The sequence below is a fragment of the Miniopterus schreibersii genome (assembly GCF_964146895.1).
Source record: "Miniopterus schreibersii genome assembly, chromosome: 10".
Taxonomy (NCBI): domain Eukaryota; kingdom Metazoa; phylum Chordata; class Mammalia; order Chiroptera; family Miniopteridae; genus Miniopterus; species Miniopterus schreibersii.
Genome location: NC_138110.1, coordinates 506,790 through 530,483, shown reverse-complemented (window position 1 = coordinate 530,483; position 23,694 = coordinate 506,790). Strand labels below are relative to the sequence as shown.

General features: G+C 54.3%; 2 protein-coding genes across 5 annotated transcripts in view; one reads left to right on the top strand and one right to left on the bottom strand.

Moving 5' to 3' along the window:
• Positions 1–1,468: 1,468 nt before the first annotated feature.
• On the bottom strand, positions 1,469–5,926 carry SAMD10 (sterile alpha motif domain containing 10). 4 transcript variants are annotated; one of them, XR_013999740.1, is made up of 6 exons: positions 5,758–5,926; positions 3,803–3,984; positions 3,555–3,726; positions 3,055–3,195; positions 2,711–2,831; positions 1,469–2,022 (listed from the first exon to the last, which is right to left on the bottom strand). XR_013999740.1 is itself a non-coding variant. In XM_081149812.1 (5 exons), exons 1-5 carry the CDS (start codon positions 5,846–5,848, stop codon positions 2,832–2,834), a joined length of 609 nt encoding a protein of 202 aa, XP_081005938.1. In that variant the 5' UTR covers positions 5,849–5,926; the 3' UTR covers positions 1,469–2,831. The 4 variants fall into 4 exon arrangements, 2 of the variants coding, with proteins under 2 accessions (XP_081005938.1, XP_081005939.1); XR_013999741.1 differs by having other exon boundaries at positions 1,470–2,022; positions 2,711–2,854; XM_081149812.1 differs by having other exon boundaries at positions 1,469–2,854.
• A 1,109-nt stretch (positions 5,927–7,035) lies between these two features.
• Positions 7,036–23,694, top strand: part of PRPF6 (pre-mRNA processing factor 6) — a 32,884-nt gene continuing 16,225 nt past the window's right edge. Inside the window, exons 1-9 of the mRNA XM_081149811.1 lie at positions 7,036–7,537; positions 8,943–9,111; positions 10,177–10,295; positions 15,758–15,836; positions 16,268–16,444; positions 16,645–16,800; positions 19,823–19,917; positions 20,270–20,426; positions 21,174–21,336. Coding sequence (XP_081005937.1) covers positions 7,467–7,537; positions 8,943–9,111; positions 10,177–10,295; positions 15,758–15,836; positions 16,268–16,444; positions 16,645–16,800; positions 19,823–19,917; positions 20,270–20,426; positions 21,174–21,336 — 1,186 coding nt within the window. The 5' untranslated portion in view covers positions 7,036–7,466. The remainder of the gene's footprint in view (positions 7,538–8,942; positions 9,112–10,176; positions 10,296–15,757; positions 15,837–16,267; positions 16,445–16,644; positions 16,801–19,822; positions 19,918–20,269; positions 20,427–21,173; positions 21,337–23,694) is intronic.

The window sequence follows — 23,694 nt, the reverse complement described above, 5'->3', positions numbered from 1 at the left end:
GCCCCGCCTTGCTCCCCGGCCCCGGGGCCCGGCCCCTGCGGGAAGCTGGTGCGGGCTGGGCGGTGGACGGACGGCGACCGCAGGGGACGTGGGAATGAAGGGGAAGGGGCGCCAGCGGGAAGCGGAGGCCCTGCCCCGCGCCCGCCCCCGCCCTCCGGCCGTGCGCCCCACCCCCACCCCGCCCCGTGCACCCTGCAGTGGGCTCCGCTTCACTGCCTGGGCGCAGGGCACAAAAGATGGCACCTTCGCGGCCCACCTTCCCCCAGGGGCCCTGGGAATCCGCTCCCTCCAGGCCGACACGAGGCGCTCGCACAGAGGCCGGGCGAGGGGCGCGCTCTCCGGGGGGCTCGGCCCGTCAGCCCTCTTGGAGGTTAGGGACGGAGAGGGCTGTGTGACCCCGGGCGGAGGAGGGGATGTCCTTCCCTCACTGCCCTCGCCCACCCTGAGGCGAGGACATGCAGGATTTCGGGAGAGGCCAGCGTGTGCGCTGAGGCACATGCAGGGTTGTCAGCTTTCCCCGTAAGTCCGCCTGTCCGTGTGTGATGTCGATGGCGGCAGGTGTGTGTCCGAGCGGCCATGGACGCCCGTGAGGGTGTGTCTGTGCCCTGCGCGGGGGGAGAGGGCGCCCGAGCCTGTGCTGTCTGCGGGCCTGGGGTCAGGGCCCCGCGCAGCGCCGCGCGCCTCCGCTGGGGGTCGCGCGCCCGGACGGGTCGGAGGTGCTGCTGCGGGCTGTGCCCGCGCGCTCCGGCTGCAGGCCGGCTGAGCCTTTCCTACTGGGGTCGCCGCTGCCCGCCTCCCTGCGTCGGGGCCTGTGTTAGGACCCATGTGCTTTTATGCCAGGCATTGCCCTGTGGCAGCCTGCATGGGAGTCCCCAAAAGGTAGCCACATCAAATCCCTGGAACCCGCGAATGGGACCTTGTTTGGAAAAAGGGTCTTTGCAGATGTGATTAAGGATCTTGAGATGAGATCATCCTCCATTATGCAGGTGGGCCCTACATCCAGTGACAAGTGTCCTTGTGAGAGGGAGAGTGGATACAGATGGAAGGTGATGTGACCACATAGTGCCGGCCCCAGGGATGTGTCCCTGAGCCCAGGACTCCCCGGGCAGCCACCAGCGCTGGAAGAGGGGAGGAAGGGCGCTCCCCTGCGCCTGAAGGAGGCCGGCTCTGCAGATTCCAGACTGGTGGCCTGCGGGGCTGTGAGCGAAGAGTGTCTGCTGTGCGAAGGCTCCCAGCTGTCATGTTGCAGCGCCAGGAGCCCGGCGCGCCCCCGTTGCCGTGTCCCGGGCAGCGCAGCCCCTGCCCGGGCCCTTCGCCTAGTACCCGGGGAAACGCACCACTGCCCCCTGGTGGCCGCCGCGGGCGGTGCGGGGCCCGGCAGCCCCTCCTCCCAGGCTCAGGGCCGCCCAGGGCTCTGCCCACCCGGCAGGCCCGCAGGCCCGCTGGCTGGAGCCGGACACCACACTGGGGCACTTGAAAACCAGGTTTATTTCTGGTCTTTTTCTCAGAATGTAAAAAAGTGAACGCAAAACAAGGAAGACAAGACAGGAGGTTGGGGGCAAAACAAAGGAGGGAGAAAGGGGAAGGGATGGGAGGGGCGCTCTGGAAAGGGCGATATCCTGATGGCACGGGCGGGGGACACTCACTGCAGCCACACAGGACAAGGGGGCTTCCCCTGAGGGACTCGGGGTGGGGGAACACCAGGCCAATTATTCAAATTCCACCTGGGACCTGAAACCACCAACCTCCTGTCCTGAAGCCAGCTCAGGGCACAGAGGTGGCTGGGGGCTCAGCCTCATCTGTCCCTGAGGTTTTCAGAGTCCTTTAGGGCAGTGGCAAGCGGGGGACGAGGAGGGAGGAGACTGCAGGGTGGCCCTCACTGTCCCTCTGCTGGGCAGCACCAGCCCCAACCTCGGGCCCTCTGGCCCATGGAGTGGTTGTCAGGTGCTGGCTGGGTCTCCAGTGGGCAGGCATGGGGGGGCGCAGTCCTCAGGACCATCTCTTGTGAGAATCCGGGTTTTCCTGGGGAAAGGGCAGTGGGAATGCCCGCCCATTACTGTGCCTCCAGGGTGTCCTCCTTGAGCCTGGGAGGAGGGAAGCTTTCCCAAACCCAAGGCCAGGACTGGGCCCAGCCCAGTGCTAGGCGCTGGGTCTCTATCATGCTGCATTAGGTCTTGGGTGCTGGGCAATCCTGGACCTGCCTCTCCTCAATTCCCATAAATAGATGTGGGCATGGTAAGGGTCTCATAAAAAATGAGTGAAGGCCCTGGGCAGGGTGCCTGGCTGGGTGGACGCCAATGACCATCATCTGGGCGGTGGGTTGGGCCTGGGCTGGGGCAGGGGACAGACACACAGCAAAGGGAGTCTGGCAGTTTATCCCACCTCTGTGGGTAGTCTTCTAGGTGTTGGGGGAGGGTGTGGAACAGGATGAGTGGGCAGACAGACAGACCTCTCGCCCTGGGAGAGGACAGGATGTCCAGAGGACATGGGTGAAGGGAATATAAATAAACACTCCCTGGGAGTCTGGGGGAACATTCAAACCCCCGGATCCAGGTGGCTGCCCCTAATGTCGCTAGCAGCACCAGGGGGTGGGCCTGGGCTCAGGTTCTGGGAGATGGGCCCATACTCAGGAAGCCCCCACCCACCCCATCCCAGGCATAGCCCAGAGTGCACAACCAGAGGTGGCTGGAGGTGGCAATCCTGGTCCCACCTGTCCATTGGGCCAGGGTAGGCCCCTGGGGGCTCCTGAAGGTCCGAGAGGGGCTGTGCCTCGTCTTTGCCATGGGCTCCGGTCACAGTGCTGGGGTCTGGGGTTCAAGCCTCGGGCAGCACTAGGACATGTGTCCAAAGGAAGCTATGGGTGGATCGGTGAGGAGGAATGGGGGCCTCTGGCATTGTCCACACCACCGTGGGTGTAGAACAGCCCTTACTGGGGTCCCACAGCCGCCCTCCTGAGGTCCACCCACCCTCCCTGAACTCAAGAGGGGGAGGCTTGCAGCCCAGCCCCCTAGACGGCTCCAAGCCTCTCAGGCATTCCTGGATCCTCCCACTGACCTTGGCTGAGCAGCTGCAGGCTCCGCCCCTCCTCCCGCACCTGCAGGCGCAGCACCTGCTGCAGCACCTCCTGCCGTTGGGCCTCCTGTGCCAGCCCCATCCGCTGCAGCTTCTCCGCGTTCAGCCGAAGCAGTGCCCTACCTGGAGGGAGGGGAAAGGGGTTGAGCCGAGGTCAACATCCAATGGACATCAGGAGCCAAAGCAGAGAGAAAGAAGTGGGGAGGGGGTCACAGACTCAAAGACAGGGAGGAGAGACAGAGAGAGAGAGAAGGGGGGGAGACAGACACAGATCAATTCAGAGAGAGAGGGAGAGACAAGTTAGATAGGGACTGAGCAGAGAAAAGCCAGATGAAAATAAACAGGAGAGACTGGGAGAGACGAGAGATTCTGCAGAGACAGACCTGACGGAGAGGCTGAGTCAGGAGGAAACAGAAAGAAGGTAGCAAGAGAAAGCAGAGGCTCTCTGGACCCCTGCCCCCCCCCCCCAGCCCCAACAGCACCGGTGATGGCATGCTGGGAGAAGGCTTCCACGTAGACGAGGTAGTTGTGGGGACAGTGCTTCTTGAGCCACTTGCAGACGTCCTGCTGACTCCACAGGACCACAGGCCTTGTCAGACCACCCAGGGAGGGACTTGTGTGATACAGGCCACAGTGGTCAGAGTATAGCCGGCCCTGTGGGGGAAAGTGCAGCAGATGCAGTGAAGTGGTGGGGAGCGCAGGGGCTGAGGCTGGTATGTTGGCTAGGTACCTGGGGGGCCTCTGTGCCCGGCTGCTGCAGGAGCTTGACCGGCCGGCCACCAGCTGCCCTCTGACTGCGTGAATCATGCCACGTGAGGCTGGTGCCTGGTGTCCTAGGCAGGTGGCAGGGGATGCTCTCAGCTGACATTGTGTGCTCCAGGAGGGTCCGGCAGAAACTAAAGTGGGCAGTGGCTGTGGAGCAGGGGGGCCTGGTCAGAGAGGTCAGTTGCAAAGCCAAAGGCTCCTCCCCCTGCTCAGCCCATTTCCCATCCACTGAAAAAGGAGCCACTTTCCCAGCTAGGGGCTTCTGACCCCATAAAGGCAGAAGGAAGCACCAAAAGCTGTCTTGGGGATTCCACCTAGCTCAAAGATGAACAAACACCTTTTCCTCTGAGTCCAATGCCCACGCCCTGGGGAGCAGAACAAATTCTGCCTAGATTAGAAAGAGGACATGCTCACCAGGGAGCCCAAGACTGACAGCCAGGGGCGGGGCTCTCCTGGGACAGCCCTGACCTCACCCTTGCCCTGGGCTGGCACATGCCACACCAAACCAGGGTGTACACACTGGACATGCCTTCGACACCCTGTGTGGTAGGGAGGCCCCTGGGTGACTGCCTGCCCTTCCTTGTAGACTGAACTGAGGCTCTGTGGCCACGCGTGGAGCTGAGGCTTGGTCCTGTCCAGCTGTGTTCACTGGGAGTGACTCATTGACAAGAAGCCTGGAGGCCGGGCAGCCAACACCCAGGATTCCTCTCCCCACCTCCCACAGGGTCCTGGGCTCGGGACGGTTCCCGTGCATGGCAGCTGTGTAGCTGGCATGGGCAGCTAAGCACAGGAGTGCAGGGTGCAGCCATGTTCTCAGGGACCCATGCACTTGTCAAGTTTTAGTTTTACCATCATTTCTGGGCTTGCTGCTGACGTGAGTCAGCAGAGGGCAGACACCTGGACAGGCCCCACCCAAAGAGGCGCACAGGTCTTGGCACACAGGCCGTGCCCAGAAACATTGTGAATGAATGAACAGATGGACAGGGCACCCGGGCTTGCCCCCATCTTTACAGCATCCAGGCCCTGACTCAGCAGGCAGGGGCAGTTTCCCAGGCCAAGTCCTTCCCCCAGGAGAGCGAGAGGCCCTCCCTGCCAGCCCCCGGGGAGGGGAGGGGAGGGGAGGGCCGGGCCATGTGCCTGGGCAGGGTCTCAGTAATGGGGGAACCCACATCTTGTTCCTCCTTCCACCCCAAAAGATTCATCTGATTCAGCGCCTCCTCATTCTCGCAACTCCGTGATCAGAACCTAGTTGACTCTAAATTTGAGGTTAGGGTCAGGCGGAGTGTGACCAGTGTGGCTGCCGCCTTGAGGTGGCTTCTAGCACCGTGGGAAGAGGCTGACTCTAAGCCGGCACCCGGGAGGGAACCGGGGCCGGCGGGCCGGGCGGGGGGGCGCGGCGCGGGGCAAACCAGTGGGCCGCCTCCGCCCCCCGCACCTGCCCGGGCCAGCCGGGCCCCGCCCATCTGTTGACCGCGCTCCGTGCGCGATATTCGTTCACACTCGGTCTTCCCCTCCTCCCAACCCCAACGTCATAATTCCAGTAGAAATGGGGCGGGGGTGCCCGAACCTGGCTGCGGCCTCGGCCCCCTCTTGGCCCCAACGTAAGGGCTAGGGTGGGTGTTTTTTTTCTTTCCCCGAGCGAATAAAAGGTGACCTCACGGTGGTGCCAACCTGGGGACAGCAACCCCGGTTAGTCACCTCCCCCAAGCCAAGGGTGCGTTGATCCCCAAGGCCCGAGGCCGCGCCACCTCCCCCGGTCCCCAGAGCAGGACAAAGACACCAGGAACCCCGTTCGCCCAGGACGCGCTCCCCATTCCGCCCGCCGCCGCCGCTCGGAGTCCGCCAGGTCCCACCCGCGTCCCTTTCGGTCCCCAAGGCCCCAGCCCACGATATCCCCCGTCCGGGTCCAGCCCCGCTCACCGTCCACATCCCGGCGCTCTCCGAAGCCGGCGTGCACAGCCCGGGCGCGGCCTCGCGGGGGGCTCAGCTTGGTCCTCAGCTCCGCGAACATGGGGCCCGCGCGCACGCCCCTAGCCGGGCGCAGGGCGGCCCTTGTGGCCGGCGGGGAACGCGCGCCACCGCCCCGCCCCGCCCCGCGCCCCAACCGGTCCCCGCGCCGGGCGAGTCTGCGCGGCGAGGCACCTGCCGCTGAGCCCCGAGCGCCCGGCGCGCTCCGGAAGCTCGGAGGTGTGTCGGCGGCGCGCGGGTCTGCGCACGCGAAGGGTGTCCGCCAGCGCCCGGGGCGGCCGAGCGCACCTGGGCATGGCTCCAAGGGCCAGTGACTGCGCCTGCGGGGGTCCGGGCGTCCCCAGGCGCCTGTGAGGTCGGGAGTAAGGAGAGTCGGCCCGTGTGTGCGTGTGTGTGCCAGGAGGGGGGCACCCTACCGGGTGCTCCTCGGACCTTTTGCCCCTGGGGCCCAGGTCAAAGGCCAGACCAACCACGTCCAATCACTTCTCTCCATTCTCCTACGTCGATTTACTGCTTTAATTTACACAATTTCCAGACTTTTCCATAGGTCTCTCCCTCAAGTGGGCACTTGTTTCCCAGGGGAAGTCAGTTTGACCCCCTGTTGCCCCCACCACACTGTGAACTCCAGGTGGACAGCCGGGGAACGCTCCCTCCCCTCTGTAGCCCCAGAATCTGACTCAGTGCCCAAGGCTTGGCATTGAAAGGGGCTTGGCTGGCGACAGGGAGGAGAAACTCCAAGGAGGCTGCAGCACGCAGGAGGGATGCTTGCTCCAGGACACCAGCGAGAAGGGCCAGGGTGGGCTGGGGGCTGCCTGGTCCAGCGGGAGGCCAGGCTTCCGACCTGAGTTTGGCCTGTTCTCCCAAGAGCCTAATTGTTCTCCCCAGGTTTGTGTCCGGGCCAGAGAACGCCCCACCGCAGAGTGAGCGAAGGTGCACAGGGACGCGCAGCTGCATGCAGAGTACGGCCAGGCATGTCCGCCTGAAACTTGAGCACAGGGAATGACCTGTACCCACGACCGCCAACACACGCAGTAGAGGTCTGCACGGAAGTCACCCACGTGCGGTGGTCGACCTACCACGTACTGACTAGTTCTCGACATAGGTGCTGCATTTATTTACTTTCCTCAATGCGCTCTGGGGCTGCGCTCCTGCCCTCACTGGAATGTTCGGGGCGCGATGGGTGCCGGCGTCTGAGCGCTGAGAGCTAGGGGGCGGCGCCCGCGCCCACGCGGGAGGGGCGCGCGCAGGCTCCGCACCGCCGGCAGCCGTGCAGCCGCGCCGGGGCCAGGGCGCCTCCGCAGGGCAGGGCAGCGCGCGCGGCTGGCGGGCCCAGGCAGGTCCCCCAGGGAAGCGTCGAGAACACGCAGGAAGCAGGTGCCCCGCTCGGTTTCCGGGTCCCGCGGGGATGGTTCCGGATGGCGTCGCCCGGGAACCTCGCCGGCCCCGCTGCCCCCCGCCCCTGCGCCGCGGCCGGAAACCACGTTTCCGGAACTTCCGCCCGGGGGCCCGAGGTGGGCGGGGCTTCGTGCGGACCGCGCGCTCTGCTTCCGGGGCGCGGATGACGCGGTGCCCGCGACTCCTTCCTGCGGCGGAGAGCCGGACGCCTGCGGTCCTCGGCCCCGGGCTCGAGTCGGCGCCTTCCCTTCCCGCTCGTCGTCGCCATGAACAAGAAGAAGAAGCCGTTCCTGGGCATGCCCGCGCCGCTCGGCTACGTGCCGGGGCTCGGCCGAGGGTGAGCCCTGGGTCCCGGGGGGCGGCGCGCGGGGAGGGCGGGGGCGGCCCGGGCCCGGCCGAACTACCCGACGGCGACGGGGCTGCGCGAGGCGAGGCCGTGTGGCTCCAGCTGGTAGGAGGACCGGTTTCGCGATCAGGACCGACCCCAGTGCGAGCGCCCCCGGCCGCCTGGAGCTGCGCGGCGCCCGAGCCCGCTCTGGCCCCTGCGGGGTCTCGCCCCGCCTGGCAGGTCTGCGGTCGGGGAGCGCGGGCTGCCCTCCCGCCCACGGACCCGCCCGCGCCGAGCGTCACCGGTCCTCTCCGCACCACCCGGGAGATGCCTCTGGCGGCCGCAGGGCCGCCTCCCTCCCGGTGCTGTGCGTGCTCTCACCTGCTCCTTCAGACTGTCAGCTCCCCGAGAGCCGCAGGCCGCGGAGACCGCGTAAATGGTTGGATGAGCAAGCAGCCGTCCTGTCTGTTCCGTTACTCATTAGTTAGGAAAAGTACTGGCTTTCTCTGGTTCGCGGCATTGTGTTAGAACCTGTGGGTACACATAGGCCTCATACTTGCCACTGTTTTTAGAGGACCTGCAGTTGGCTAGAGGAGGTGAGGTAAATGCATAAACTTATAAAGGGTAACATCTAGAACTTGGGCCCAGTGGTCAGGCGACGCTCTGTGGAGTGTTAGCATTTGGACCTAGTTTAGAAGGATGCAGACATGTGGCAGGGTTATAGGCGAAACTGGCATTTTGTGTGTTGGGCAGTTAAGGAAACAGATGAGGCATGGAGGCAGGTGAGGGAATAGCAAGGAGTCCGTGAACACAATGTGTGGTGACGGTAGTAGAGTTCCTGGAAGCGTTGGAGAGGCAGAGCTTCAGAGTTGTGGGGGAGGCTGGAGGCCAGTGGCTCAGTTGGTTCCCAGCCGATGGCAGTCATAGTCTGGGAGGAGGGTTTGGGAGGTAGACTCAGAACTACGGGGCAACAGATGGGATGGAGGAGGAGGGAGAGGGAGGCAAAGCTGATGCCACGGTATCTGCCTTGGTTCCTGGATGGCACTGTTGCCATCAGCCGAAACAGCCCAGAGCAGCCGCAGGGTGGGCACAGAAGAGGAACTCTGATGGGGTTAAGTTGGGTTTAAGGGCCTGTTTGGATGGGAGGGTTTTGGGAATGCAGTCTGGGGCTTCAAAGGAGAATCTCTCCCAAGGAGAGTGTGGTGGCAAAAGCAAGCCTGAGTCACCTTCTCAGGGTGGTTAGAAGGTTTGCTGCCTAAAGAGAACGGACTGGAAATGCATGAGAGCACAGCCACGTGTGGTTTACTGTGACCGGCATCTTTGGAGGTGTTAGGAAAAGAGGCCTTACTAAGTGACGAGTGTGGAGGGAAGAACGCAAGAACAAGGTAAATGGGTGTCTTGGGGTCTCCTGCAGCGCCACTGGCTTCACCACCCGGTCAGACATTGGGCCTGCCCGGGATGCCAATGATCCTGTGGATGACCGCCATGCGCCTCCGGGCAAGAGGACCGTCGGGGACCAGATGAAGAAAAGCCAGGCTGCGGATGACGATGATGAGGATCTGAATGACACCAACTACGACGAGGTGACTCGTGGTCTCCTGGCCAGTCTCCAGAAGGCTGAGCCGCTTCTTAGTCCTGTGTGCTGTTGGCACCTGTGATGGGTGGCTTGGCATGGCTGCTACATTTCCTGTTTCACCTATTCGTGGGGTTTCTGTACCATAGTGTGATAGGAGGGTAGGACAAATAAAAAGATTTGTTGTCTCTTCAAAAGAGATGTTCTTGCAGCTGTTACAATCACTGCATTAGGTTTTGTCTTGGCCAGTGGTGGGGGGGGTGTACTTTTTTCATATTATAAAAGAAAGTTTATTTAGCGAGTTACAAAGGAGCATTTGAGATCTTGCTTCTTGGCTTATGTCTTCAGTTTGACTCAAATAAACTCATACAAATTTTTTTAAAAAGTTACAGAGGTAGTAGAAGTGAGCAGCTGGGCTGCATAGACTCAGGAAACAAGTTACAGAAGCAGAAGGAGGGCCCTCGGAACTCAGGAGAGTATGTTGAAGATTCCAGTGGCTGTGCTCTGGGGGGTGCGAGCCTTGGCCGGTGGAAATGTGAAGTGGAGTTGGTGGTGGCGTTTGCTCCTTTGCTTTAGTGCCCACCCCCTTTGTTCCTAGTGCTTGGTCCATTGAAGCCTGCTTCAGATCGTTCTAACAGGTAGCGGTTTTCCTCAGAGGAGACGATTTTTAAAATTTAGTTTTGAAATAATTTAAAAATTATAGGGAACTTGCAAGAGTAATGTGGAGAATTCCTGCATACTGTTCACAGGCTTCTCCTCACCTCCCGTGACCTTAGTACAGTTTTTGAACCAGGAGGCAGCGCTGACACAGCACTCTGAACTCATCTACAGGCGTTAACTCCAGTTTCCCACCTGTGTCCTTACAGTCCAGGACGTGGTCCAGACCCTTGTTGCATTTGCTCCCTGAGTCTCCTCTGGGGGGGACAAGTCCTCCACCTCCTGCTCTTGACCGCCTTGAGTTTGTCTGATTGCAGAGTATTGTGCGGCAAGGATTTGCAACTGGACGTGTTCTGTTTCTGCGGGTGGGGGTTTCATGGGAGGAGACGCTGACCCCAGGTGTGTTTCTGGTTCTCAGTTTAACGGCTATGCGGGGAGCCTCTTCTCAAGTGGGCCATATGAGAAGGATGATGAAGAAGCCGATGCCATTTACGCAGCGCTGGACAAACGGATGGACGAGCGGCGGAAAGAACGGCGGTGAGGCCAACCGTTGCCCTTCATGGTCTTTTGTCAAACCTCTACTTTTATTGTTTACTTTTTTTTTTTTTTTTACTATGTCTTTATTGATTTCAGAGAGAGAAAGGAGAATGAGAGAGAGAAACATCAATGATGAGAGAGTCATTGATGGGCTGCCTCCTGTACGACCCTGCTGGGGATCGAGCCCGCAACCTGGGCATGTGCCCTGACCGGGAATTGAACCGTGATCTCCAGGATCCTAGGTTGACGCTCAACCACTGAGCCATGCCGTCCGGGCATTTTATCCAACTTTTTAAAAAAAGTTTTATTTTGTCTTAATTCAGCCTTGGAGAAAAATTGCAAGAATAGTATGTGTGTCTGCTCCGCTTTGAGCCCCTGGGTCTTGTCTGTGTCAGCAGCACCTGGATAAACTGTGGGCTGAGGACTACAGTGCAGAGCTTACGAGCTCCACCTTGGCTTCCAGAACCCTGCAGAATTGGGGGGATTATCCTGACTACATGTCAGGGTTACTGTCTTTGCGATGCGCGTAGTGATGTTGATTAATGTATGTTGAGTAATTGGAAATTATCTCTGTAAGTTCTTTATATTTTTAATTTAAAAAATGCATTCTGCCTTGGCCAGTTCGCTCAGTGGTTAGAGCACTGGCCTGCGTACTAAAGGGTGCCGGGTTCAATTCTGGCCGAGGGCACATACCTCAGTTGCAGGCTCCATCCCCAACCCCAGTCTGGCACATGCAAGAGGCAGCCAACCGATGTGTCTCTCTCACGATGTGTCTCTCTCTCTCTCTGTTTCCCTTCTACTGTCTCTGAAAAACAATGGAAAAATATCCTCAGGTGAGGATTAATTTTTTTAAAAAGCATTATTTATTTATTTATTTATTTACTTTTTTATTTTACTTTTTAAATGTATCTTTATTGTTGAGAGTATTACAGGTATACCATTTTCCCCTGCAACTGATCCCCTCCACTTTGCTCCCACTCCCTCCACAGGCCTTCACCCCGTTATTGACTGTGTCCATGGGTTATGCATATATGCATATAACTTCTTTGGTTAATCCCTTCCCACCCTCCACCCCCCCTTCCCTCTTTCCTCTGAAATATGATTGTCTGTTGCATGCGTCAATGTCTCTGGATCTATTTAGTTTGTCAGATTCTTTTGTTCATTAGCTTCTTCTAAAAGAAGACCCTTCAACTTTTCCTGTAGTGCTGGTCTGGTGGTGATGAACTCCTTTAGCTTTTTCTTATCTGTGAAGCTCTTTATCTGACCTTCAGTTCTAAATGATAGTTTTGCTGGGTAGAGTAATCTTGATTGTAGTTCTGTTTTTCATCACTTTGAATATTTCTTGCCACTCCCTTCTGGCCTGCAAGGTTTCTGTTGAGAAATCAGCTGAGAGTCGTATGGGTGCTCCCTTGTAGGTAAATAATTGCTTTTCTCTTACTGCTTTTAAGATTCTCTCTTTGTCTTTAACCTTTGCCATTTTAATTATGATGTGTCTTGCTGTGAGCCTCTTTGGGTTCCTCTTGTTTGGGACCCTCTGTGCTTCCTGGACTTGAAAGTCGATTTCTTTCCCCAGGTAGTGGAAGTTTTCTGTAATTATTTTTTCAAATAGGTTTTCAGTTCCTTGGTCTCTTTCTGCCTCTTCTGGCACCCCAATAATACGAATGTTGGGCCTCTTGAAGTTGTCCCAGAGGCTCCTTATACTATTTTCATATTTCTGGATTCTTTTTTCTTTTTGCTCTTCTGGTTGGGTGTTTTTTGTTTCCTCATGTTCCAAATTGCTGATTTGATTCTCAGTGTCCTCTACTGTTGATTCCCTGTAAATTATTCTTCATTTCAGTTCCTGTAGCCTTCATATCAAATTGGTACTTTATTATGTTATCGATTTTCTCAGTTATTTCCCTAACCATTTGCTTAAACATCTTTATAACCAAAATTCTGAATTCTCTGTCTGTTAGCTTGCTTGGATCTATTTCATTTAGTTCCTCTTCTAGAGATTTCTTCTTTTCTTTCCTTTGTGACATGTTTCTTTGCCTCCACATTTTGGCTGCTTCCAGGTGTTTGTTTCTATGTATTAGGTAGAGCTGCTATGTCTCCTGGAATTTGTAGAGTGGCTTTGTGTAGTAGGTGTCCTGTAGGGTCCAGTGGCTCAGCCTCTGCAGTCACCTGAGCTGGGCCTTCTAGGTGCTCCCCTGTGTGTTCTGTGTGCACTGTCCTGTTGTAGTTGAGCCTTGGTTGCTGTTGGCATCACTGGGAGGAATTGACCTCCAGGCCAGTCGGCTGTGAGGACCAGCTGCAACTACAGCCAAAGAGCTGCTGTGCTGGAGGCACCCCTATGGAGCAGGATTTACTTCAATGGAGCTTTGGTGTTCACCAAGTGCGCCCCTTGAGTGTGTCACTCGTGGATGTGGTAGGGTTGTAATCCAGTGTGGTTGAGTCTGACCACCAGGTGCACTGTCTCTGGGGCCTCCAGAGAGGTGCAAAGTGAGCCTCTGCCAGTGCCTTGCCCAGGGCCACCCAGCATGAGCTACACAGCAAACCGTAGTTGGCTGCTCCTTGTGCTGGGCTTGGAGGTGTCCAGGAGAGGCCAAGCTGTGAGCCAATGCAGGCTGCCACTAGTGCCAGGCCTGGGGTCACTTATCAAGCCGTATGGGGCCCGCTGCTGCTTGTTTGAGAGATTTTAGGAAAGTCCTAAGCATGAGGCTGGAGAGGCCACTTGCACAGAAAAGCCCCTGGAAATGGCCTGGGTGAGCCTGCAGGTGGGGAGGGGCGGGGCCTCCAGGAATCAGGGGCGCGGCCAAAGGTGCGAGTCAGGCGCTGGTGATTCAAATATGGTGCCGGCCTGCCGGCTGTGTGCGGGGAGGACTCGGCAAAGAAGCAGTGGCCTCCACCAGCTCCTCTGCCGGGGAGGAAGCCACCCCTCCACCCCTCCACCCCTCGCCTGGCCTTCAGGCAGGTTAATCCCTCCCCGAGTGTCCCAGGTCCTTTCAGGCTGCCACCCGGCCCTGGGCTCCAAGGGAGTGCGTCCGAGTGAGTCCGTGCGTGGGCCCCTGAAGAGGAGCTGCTGGGGCTCCCACAGCTTCCGCGACCCTCAGCGACAGTCCCCGCTTGTTTCACAGCCCGGAGTTGTGGGGACATCTCTTCCCGGCCTGGAGCCCTGGGCTGGGGGCCTGCTGTGGGGCTGGGACCCCTCCCTCCTCCGGGAAACCTCCGCCACTGAGATTCCCTTCCGGGTTTCAACCTGGGCACGGGGTGTGGGCCCAGGGCCGCGTCTCTGCGATTCAGCCCCGATCCGCCCATGTCTGCGCTCCTCCTACCAGTCTTGATGCTTCTTCAGCTCCCTGGTTGCAGGGCTTCTGTTCAGCCAGATCTCAGGAGGCTCTGAGTGATGGTGGTTCTGTATTTTAGTTGTAATTTTGATGTAGTTGCGGGAGGCAGTGGGTGCAGCTGTTACCTATGCTGCCATCTCGTTTTTCCTGGGCAGCGGTTCTTCTAAAAAAGCATTTTTATTATAGGACATTAGAACAATAAGGTTAAGCATAGGTAAGAGAGTGTGACATTTATTCATAAACCCAGAAAGTGACAGTTGACGTTTTGGTTCACTTTCCTCTTTCTGTTGCTTGTTACACATGCAATTTTGTAACTTCCCAAAATACGTATAGCATTTTTAATATTTTCACGATCATTTTAGAAGAATGAAACTGTCCTTTTTATTAAATTGATATGCGCAAACATAGTAATTAAGTGCACAAGGTTAGCATATTAAAGATTTGATTCCAACTTTCTGGAAGTCATTTATTAAAAAGCTGAGCCACATGGATACTTATGGAAAATTGTATTAAGTGGTCTTAGAAAAGTGGTTGGCTTTTCAGAACTTCATTATGAAAGTTTCAAACAAGTAGAGAAGTGCAGCAAATACGCTCGTCCTGTGGAGTCGCAGCACTGGTCCCAGTTGGCACATTGCCTTCTCTTCCCGTGCAGGTGGTCTTCGCTGGGCCACTCAGGGTCAGTTCACCCTCAGTGTTCAGCAGTCTGTCTTCCACATGGACCAGCACCTTTGTTCCGCCCAGCAGCATGTACCTGAACCTGAGAGCCGGGCCATACCCGTATTCCCTGCTTGTCCCAAGAACATGGCAGAGCTGTTTTCCTCCGAAACTAACGTATAGTCAGACCAGTTCCCATGTCCTGTCTCCTAAGTCTCCCCCTACCTCTGCCTGAAGATAGTTTTTCCATTTCTTTTCAGCGAGAGTGGAAGGGAGAGAGAGAGGAGAGAAACATTGATAGGTTGCCTCCTGTATGCACCCCTACCGGGGCCAAGGATCGAGCCTGCAACCAAGATATATGCCCTTGACTGGAATCAAACCTGAGACCCTTCAGTCTGCAGGCTGATGCTCCTAACCACTGAGCCAAACCGGCTAGGGCATGACATTGGCTTTTTGAAGAGATCAGATCAGTCATTTTGTAGAAAGGCTTGTCCTTTAACCTGTCCTGCTCTCTGTTCTTGTGGAGCAGACACTGGAGTCCAAGGACTGACTTACACCAGGTGGAGCATTTTTTTTTTAAATATGTTTTTATTACTGATTTTCAGAGGGGGAGGGAGAGAGAAACATTGATGAGAAAGAAACATGGATTGGTTGCTTCCTGCATGCTCCCTACTGGGGATCTAGCCTGCAACCCAGGCATGTGCCCTGTCTGGGAATCAAACTGGGGATCAATCTGTGCATGGGACAATGCCCAGCCAACTGAGCCACACAGTCCAGGTGCAGCATCTTTCGCCAAGACACGTGATAGGTACACCTGTGCATTGCTCTGTCAGGCCGTGGCGACTGACACTGCAGCTCATGGAGAGGGTTTCTTTCAGACACACCGTTTGTCACAGTACATTCAGACTCCTACCTACAGATATCTTTCTTTTACCTTATAGAGGAAAGTGTGAATCTCAGTGTTAGGAAGTTTTAGCTGCTTGGTTCCCGTCAACTCGTTTGCCAAACTTGGTTGATACTTTGTTACAGTGCTTATTACTCTGTGTTCAAATATAACCTCAGATTTCTTCCCAGTCTCTGGACCGGGTCCCCAATCAGCAGTAGCCCAGGAACTCTCTGTTCCTGGAGCCCAGCTGTACAGGGATGGTGCAGACCACTGTTCCTAGTCAGTGGAGCAGGGAGGCTGGCAAGGGCTTACTGTTTATGTTAGGTGGAGAAGAGGAAGGGCAGCTGGGCATTCATAGGATGGCCCTGCCTTTGTGATTTTGTAGAATTTTAAAGCAGCAAATATATTTGTGTTCAAATGCAAGTATTTATGTCAGAATAAGACAGCTTGTTTTTATTTTGGTGCATTTCTGCATGTTTTCATTTGGTAGATAATTGAGTTGTAATCTTTGATGATTTAATTAAGTATGATAAAATGATTTTGTTTCAGAACGGACATCCAGCATTTGTAATGTGTGCACACATTTTACTTTCTAGGGAGCAAAGGGAGAAAGAAGAAATTGAGAAATACCGTATGGAACGCCCCAAAATCCAACAGCAGTTCTCAGATCTCAAAGTAAGAAGGGGTGGCACCCAACTGCCTTCAGAGAGCCAGCCTGCTCTGGGTGGAACTGATGAGACTTCTCTAACTTTGCTCTTCATTTCACTCAGATGGTAGAAGATCCCTGCTTTAGTCTGTTTAATTGTATGTCTGTGTGCAAAAAGCCTCCCTCCCCCTCCCCCACCAAAAAAGGTGGGACAAATGTGGGTATTTTCTTTGCGACTTTAACTCTGTTTATACATTTCTAAACTGTATCTTCTGGGCTTTGACAGAACAGTTTACATGTGAGTGATGTCGAGCAGACCAGCAAATTGATTTTTGTAAATGAAATAGATAACCATTTCTGTATCAAAGTCCTTTCTACATATGATGATCTGGAGGCTGGGGCTAGGGAGAGCATATGAAATTCTGCCAGAGAATTAATGATTGGGGGCTGGTGTTTCCAGAGGAAGTTGGCAGAAGTCACAGAGGAAGAGTGGCTGAGCATCCCTGAGGTTGGCGACGCCAGAAACAAGCGCCAGCGGAACCCGCGCTACGAGAAGCTGACCCCTGTTCCCGACAGCTTCTTTGCCAAACATTTGCAGACTGGAGAGAACCATACTTCAGTGGATCCCCGACAAACTGTGAGGATCTGAAAAGAAGGGGATGGGCCTTGTTTAGTCTGGTTACGGTTAGATAGGTGTGGGGGGGGTACTGGGGATGTTGGACCTGCTGCTTCCACAGTTCAGGCTCTGCTGCCACCAAGTCTGTCTGCACAACTGCACATGTCCAGAAGTGCCTCAGAGAGAAGGTTCTTCTAGCATCTTATTCCTTCTCTCCTTAGCAATTTGGAGGTCTTAACACACCCTATCCTGGTGGACTGAACACTCCATACCCAGGTGGAATGACACCTGGATTGATGACACCTGGCACAGGTGAGCTAGACATGAGGAAGATTGGCCAAGCGAGGAACACATTGATGGACATGAGGCTGAGCCAGGTGAGAGTTCGTGTCATGTAATATCTCCTACGGATGATATTTTGAAATTTTTGTTTCCTGATTATAAAACTAATACATTTTTGTGGAAAGTTCATCTTTTGAAGTGTTTTGTCACAAGATAAGCAGACCTCAGTGCTGTACCATCCCTGTCCTGTTACACAGAGGGGCAGAATTCTGTATTCAGGCTTCTGGGTGGTCCACCTGCAGGGCGTGCACAGGTGTGCTGTGCTCAGTGCCAGCTGCCAAGGACTGCCCTGGCGTGTGGACTGTTGATGAGGCTTGCTGTCCACCTCTCTTTACCTGAAATGCAATGGATGTATTTTTTCCCTTCACGCCTACAATGGTGATGGCCCTTAGGGGGCACACATTCTGTTCAGTGCTCTGGAAGGAAGACCCAGGGGAAGTGAAACCCTTTCTTATTAGGACATGCATGTCAGAAACCAGGGAGGAAAGTACTTTCAGATTTGATTACATGTAAATATAAAGCTTGCACAACAGCACTGTAAAGTCAAAGAAACCAACAGATTGAGTGAGCGACTCATCACGCACATGACAGCTGGTGGCAGAGCAGTGTGTGTGATCTCCCTTTGTGTTGGAGAGAGGCATACCCTCCCCCCCGGATGCCCAGGGAACAAGGTGGGTGCACTGAGGCTTCCTGGAAAGTCCTTCTAAGGATCAATTTCACACACACTTAGAAGTAGAGAAAGTAGTGTTGTGAACTCTTCAACCAATGCAGTGGACACTTACATTTTAATTGATCTCTTATTGTATTCTTGAACTTCTTATGCTGAGCAAAGATTTTATAAAAACTGGTTGCTTCCACCTTTTGACTCTTGTGAATGGCGTTGCTGTGAGCCTTGTGTACTAATAGCTATTTGAGTCTCTGCTTTCAGTTCTTTTGAGTATAAATGCAGAAGTAGAATTGCTGGATTGTATGGTGGTTCTGTGTTCTATGTTCCGTTGCCCACAGTGGCTGCACCATTTAGACCAGCACTGCAAAGAGGTTTCAGTTTCTCCACATCGCTGACATTTGTTACTTATTTTTAAGACAGGAAGGGAGGGAGAGAGAGTCACGCGGGTTTGTTGTTCCACTACTCGATCCATTCATTGGTTGTTTCCTGACCAGGGATTGAACTCGCAGCCTTGGGGTTCAGGGATGATGCTCTGAACTGCCCGGCTGGGGCCTGTCTTCTTTTCCTTCTACGTGTCCATTTTCACCCAAGAGCATGCTTTCTTTACTCATCGAATATTACAGTGAGAGGAAGGGGGAGAGAAACAATGATCAGTTGCCTCCCATACGCCCTGGCGGAAGACTGAGCCGCGACCTGGGTACGTGCCCTGACCGGGAATTGAACCCTGACCTTTCTGGGTCATGGGTCAGCACTCAACCACGGAGCCACACAGCCCAGGCTGTTTTCATTTTTTAATAACTGCTGTCCTCAAGGGTGTGAAGTAGTATCTCATTGTATTTGCATTTCCCTGAAGTAATATTGAACATCTTTTCATGTGCTTATTTGGTCATTTATATATTTTCCTGGAGAAATGTCTATTCAAGTTCTTTGCTTATTTTTTAGGACTTTTTTCTTAAGGAGCAGTTTTAGATTTACAGCAAAATTGAGAAGCAGGTACAGAGGTTTTCCACACACCCCGTTACCTGCCCCCATACACAATCCCCCATTATCAACTTCCCCGTCAGATGGTACATTTGTTACAGTCGATGAATCTGTATTTACACATTGACACCCAAACCCATGGTTTACATTAGGGTTAACTCCTGGTATTACATGTTCTCTGGATTTAGTGTCAGAGTAGTTTTACTGCCCTAAACATTTTCTGTGCTCCACTCACTCATCCCCTCTCCCTCCAACCTCTGGTCTGTTGACTGTCTCCATAGTTTTTATTTTCCCAGATGCCACATAGTTGGAACCATACAGTGTGTAGCCTTTTCTATTTGGCTTCTCACTTAGTAACAGGCATTTAAGTTTCCTCCATGTATTCCGTCACCAAAAGGACTTCTTTGAGAAAAAGAAAGGATTGCAATCGGTACGTAAAGTGAGACCTTGCAGACATCCGCAAGAAGCAGCAGGAAAACTCTTTCCAGGGAGCAAGAGGAAGTGAGGAGGGCTCTGCAGCCACAGAGGCAGGGCTCCTCTGTTGTGAACGGACTTCCTGGGGGCTCTCATGGCCAATGAGGGGTGTGAGCTCCTCCCAAGGCCCTCCTGACACCTGTCCAGGGCAGTCTCTGTCATGCATTGTGACAGTTCAGGTGTCTGTTCTTTGAATCCTGTGTTGGCTGTCCTGGGTCTTTGCCCTCCCACCATATAATCTTTAGAATCAGTTTGTCAGTACTCACAAAGCAACCTGCTGGGTTCTGAGTGGGTCGCATTGAACCTGCAGGTCAAGTTGGGAACCACTGACGCCCTGACGACACTGTCTTCCTGTCTGTGAACGTGGGGCATCGCCATTGACTTAGATCTTCTTTGGTTCCATTCATCAGAGTTTTGTACTTTTCCGCACAGAGATCTTATGTGTATTTGTTAGATTACATACACGCTAGTGTTTTACATTTCGGTGCTAATATAAATGGTATTGTGTTTTCATTTTCTTTATTTTTATTTTTTAAATATGTTTTTATTGATTTCAGAGAGAGAAAGGGAGAGGAAGAGAGAGATAGAAACATCACTGATGAGAGAGATACTGATCGGCTGCCTCCTGAATGCCCCCTACTGGGGATCAAGCCCACAACCTGGGCATGTGCCCTGACCGGGAATCTGACCGAAACCTCATTCATAGGTTGATACTCAACCACTCAGCCACACTGGCCCGGGCTCCGCTGGGACTTTTATGCTTTCACTTTTTTAATATAAATCTTTGTTCTGTATGGATGAAATTTGTTTGTCATCATCACAAACTTGTTTAAGTGAAGGTGGTTTCCTACTTCTAAAGTTTCTGAATCCACTGGCAAGGCAGGACTGTGGGAGGGGTTTCAGGGCCCCTCTAACCAGCGTGGCATGTCTTGCAGGTATCTGACTCTGTGAGTGGGCAGACTGTGGTCGACCCCAAAGGCTATCTAACAGATTTAAATTCCATGATCCCGACCCATGGAGGGGACATCAAGTGAGTGCTCTGAGGAACCAGGGGTGGGCTGAGACACAGGTTGCCTAGAATGTTTGGATTTTTTTTGAAAGATACGCAGCCAAAACAAGTGTGGGTATTCTCAGAAACATGGTGGAGTAGTTGGTTTTTCCATTTAAATACATTTTTGTCCATTTCTCGTGGGCAGACATATACTCAGTGCTGGTCTGCATGGCTGCTGAGCAGACTGGGAACCACTGACTAGGGCTGCGAGCTGGGTCTCACTTGGGCTTCAGCTCTCACAGGAGTGTGTGTGTCACTGCCATGTGCCTCTCTCTGGGCCTGGGCATACCTCGAGGAGTGGAGGCCTGACCTGTGCCTCCTTGCCCTGTAGTGACATCAAAAAGGCCCGACTGCTCCTGAAGTCTGTTCGGGAGACAAACCCTCACCACCCCCCAGCCTGGATCGCATCTGCCCGCCTGGAGGAAGTCACCGGAAAGCTTCAAGTTGCTCGGAACCTCATCATGAAGGGAACAGAGATGTGCCCCAAGGTGAGGCACATGGGGGGCCCAGGGGACCCTCCGTATCATGCAGGACTCCTGTGGGGTATACTTGGGTTAGAGTAAAGCTGTCTGCCTGTTGAAGTTGAAACTACAGACAGTAGGACAGGTGAGGGTGAAGAGGTGAAAAGTGGGTGAGGGGTTTTTCCTGCTTGTCTTCACCTGGAGCGAAGGCCCGTCCACCATTAGTTTAATGGCAAGATAACCTTAGCTGGAATGAGCAAAATTGCCCCCCCCCATGTAAAAACCCTAAAGATTAATGCTAATCTTAAGAGAATATTCCACTTTTTTTTGGAGGTGGAGTGATTAGACAAGCTTTAAAATGTCCAATGAGACCCTCTAGGTGACCCTGCAGTATTGTGCAGACTGGATGCCTTTGACACGGGACATGCCCTGTGTGTACTCATCCCAGACTCTCGTGTAAATGAGAGCTTCCCAGGCAAACTTGGGGCCCCTGCCTATCTGTCTCCTCTGGGTCTGGATGGCCCCTTACTCTGCAGGGTGCTGTGCTCCTCTCACGGGTGTTGCCTTCCCTTCACTCCAACAGGTGTGCAACAGCCACAGTCCCAAGTGTTGGCGGGACAAGGGGTCCAAGAGATGACCTTTTGTTTGATTATAAAACCTGGATCTGAGGAGCCAGCCCTGTGTCCCGAGGCTGTGTGCGTGTTTTGGGGGCTGCGCTCCATTGGTGCTGCCAGCTTGCATGTACATGTGCTGCTCTTTCTGTTTGCCCCACAGAGTGAAGATGTCTGGTTAGAAGCAGCGAGATTGCAGCCTGGGGACACTGCCAAGGCCGTGGTGGCCCAAGCTGTCCGTCATCTCCCACAGTCTGTTAGGATTTACATCAGAGCAGCAGAGCTGGAAACGGACATTCGTGCCAAGAAGCGGGTTCTTAGGAAAGGTGAGCCTCCATGGAGGTACTGCCAGGAGCTATGTCCTGGGCTGTTTTCTGCATGAGGGAGAGGTTGCCTTCTCCACACCTGGTGCCTGAGCCCCTGGGGAGCAGCTTCCCCTTGGCTGTGCTCAGGTATTGGTGGGAGTGGTTAAAGAATGGGTGACGTTTTCCAGGCCTTTTTCTGGCTGAGTTACCTCTGCCTTTGCATCCTCTGTGGGCGGAGTTTCCACCTGGCTGAGATGCTCAGGCACAGATCCCACGCCTGCCTTTTCCTGCTGTGCGACCTGCAGTGAGCTGGGTGGTCATGCTGGTATAGGCTTTCCTCCTCTGCAAGGTGGGGACAGTGCCCATTCAGAACCAGCTTCTGGGGGCCGGTGGGGTGGCATGTGTGGGGGCGAGTGCGCGGCTCCCGGAGGCCAGGAGCTGAGTCTAACAGGTAGAAGCGGCCACAGCAGAGCTGTGTTAGATGAACTCCTTTTGTCTCACGGGACTCCTGCCAGTCAGCAGGTGGCCCTGACTGGTGCTGTAAACCAGGTAGCGGGGCCAATGGGTGCGCCACCTTCAGCAGTTTGAGTGCCAGGGAAACTGACTCCACCCAGGATTTGCTGTGGAGATGCAGCTTTGTAGGCATTGTTCCTTCCTGAGGAATTGACACACAGTAGTTTTTCCTTCACCACAGTAGTGGTGGGCGATGCTTTTGATATTTGTTCCAGAGCAGATGCTAGTTGGGGGTCAATCAGAGTGAGCCTGAATTTGTAGCACAGGTAGCATAAGGTGTATTTTTGGCAGTGGGGGCAGCTTTCAGTGAGTGGTTCCCAACTCTTGTGTTTAAGACGTGTGTTTAAGTGATACAGTAGAGGTGTGTGATGTCAGGCCTGCAGGTATTATCACCTACAGTTTCTGACTCTTTACCATCTGTGGTTTTTTAAATTTTTTATTTTTTTAAAGTATGTCTTTATTGATTTCAGAGAGAGAGAGAGGAATTTTTTTTTTTCTTTTACTATGTCTTTGTTGATTTCAGAAGGAGGAAGGGAGAGAGAAACATCAATGATGAGAGAGTCATTGATCAGCTGCTTCCTGCATGCCTCCATACTGGGAATTGAGCCACAACCTGGGCATGTGCCCTGACCGGGAATCAAACCACGATCTCCTGGATCGTAGGTTGATGCTCAGCCACTAAGCCACACCGGCTGGGCTACTGGCTGTGTTTGTTAAGAGGCCAGGTGGCATCCACCTTGTGTGTGACCCTGACTGCAGGTGTGTGTCATGCTCTCAACTATTTTCCTCTCACGTCTGCTTCCCCCCTCCCACTGCTTTTTAGAGAGGGTGGAAGGGAGGGAGGGGGAGAGACAGAGAGAGACACATCAATTAGTTGCCTCCCACACGAGCCCTAACCAGGTCTGGAAATCGAACCCATGTCCCTTCGGTGTGTAGGCCGACTCTGTAACCACTGAGCCACACTGGCCAGGGTTCATGTCTGCTTGCTTAATTGCAGCCTCACTACCCATCAAATGCTCAGAGCCAGTCTCTTCAAAACGGGGCCAGGCCCGGCTGGTGTGGCTCAGTGGTTGAATGTCGACCTATGAACAAGGAGATTACGGTTGGATTCTGGGTCAGGGCGCGTGCCCAGGTTGTGCACTTGATCCCCAGTAGAGGGCTTGCAGAAGGCAGCCAATCAATGACTCTGTCTCATCATTGATGTTTCTCTCTCTCCCCCCCTTCCTCTCTCTGAAATCAATAAAAAAACATTAAAAAAACACACACACAAAACCAGGGCCAGGAGCAGAAGCTTAGCACCTTTTTTGGTTTATAGAAATGAGCTTCCTACCTTTTTTTAGCCAGGAAACTACTTCTCTAATGACAAACACATTGAACCAGGCAGTTAGCATTATTTACTTAGGAAAGCTCTCCTGCACTTCCCCTGCCACAGCATGATGAATGGTTCACCACAGATAACCTGGGCTTGTTTCCAGTTGGCTTCAGATGTGGAGAAGGAGAGGCCCAGAGGAGCCTTTACTGGGACTGGGCTGTCCCAGACCTGGAGGAGCGCCGGTCTGAGCCATGCTCAGGTGGAAAGAATTTGGAATCCCCAGGTGGCCTGGTGCTGGTCCCTGCACCCATTTTTTGAGGGGTTCCCGAATCAGCTTTTATTTCCAGGTGCCTGGGAAAGCTGGTGCTGCCTCCCTGTGCTCTTGATGAGCACTTGACAGCCACCACTTGAAAGATCTGATTTTTGAAAAGTAAGATGGTGCCATCAGTGACTCAAGACTGTGTAGGCTCCAGTCTCTGGCACGTGAACTCTGCCAGGAGAACCTCAGCTTCCGCTGCCGGCCAGGGACTCACAGCTGGCTGAGCAGTCCTGGG

Coding starts and splice junctions, on each gene's coding strand:
- SAMD10 (XM_081149812.1), bottom strand. CDS start 5,848: ATGTTCGCGGAGCTGAGGACCAAGCTGAGCCCCCCGCGAGGCCGCGCC. Junction 3,985..5,757: donor AGAGCGCCGGGATGTGGACG/GTGAGCGGGGCT, acceptor CCTGCTCCACAG/CCACTGCCCACTTTAGTTTC. Junction 3,727..3,802: donor CGGGCACAGAGGCCCCCCAG/GTACCTAGCCAA, acceptor TTTCCCCCACAG/GGCCGGCTATACTCTGACCA.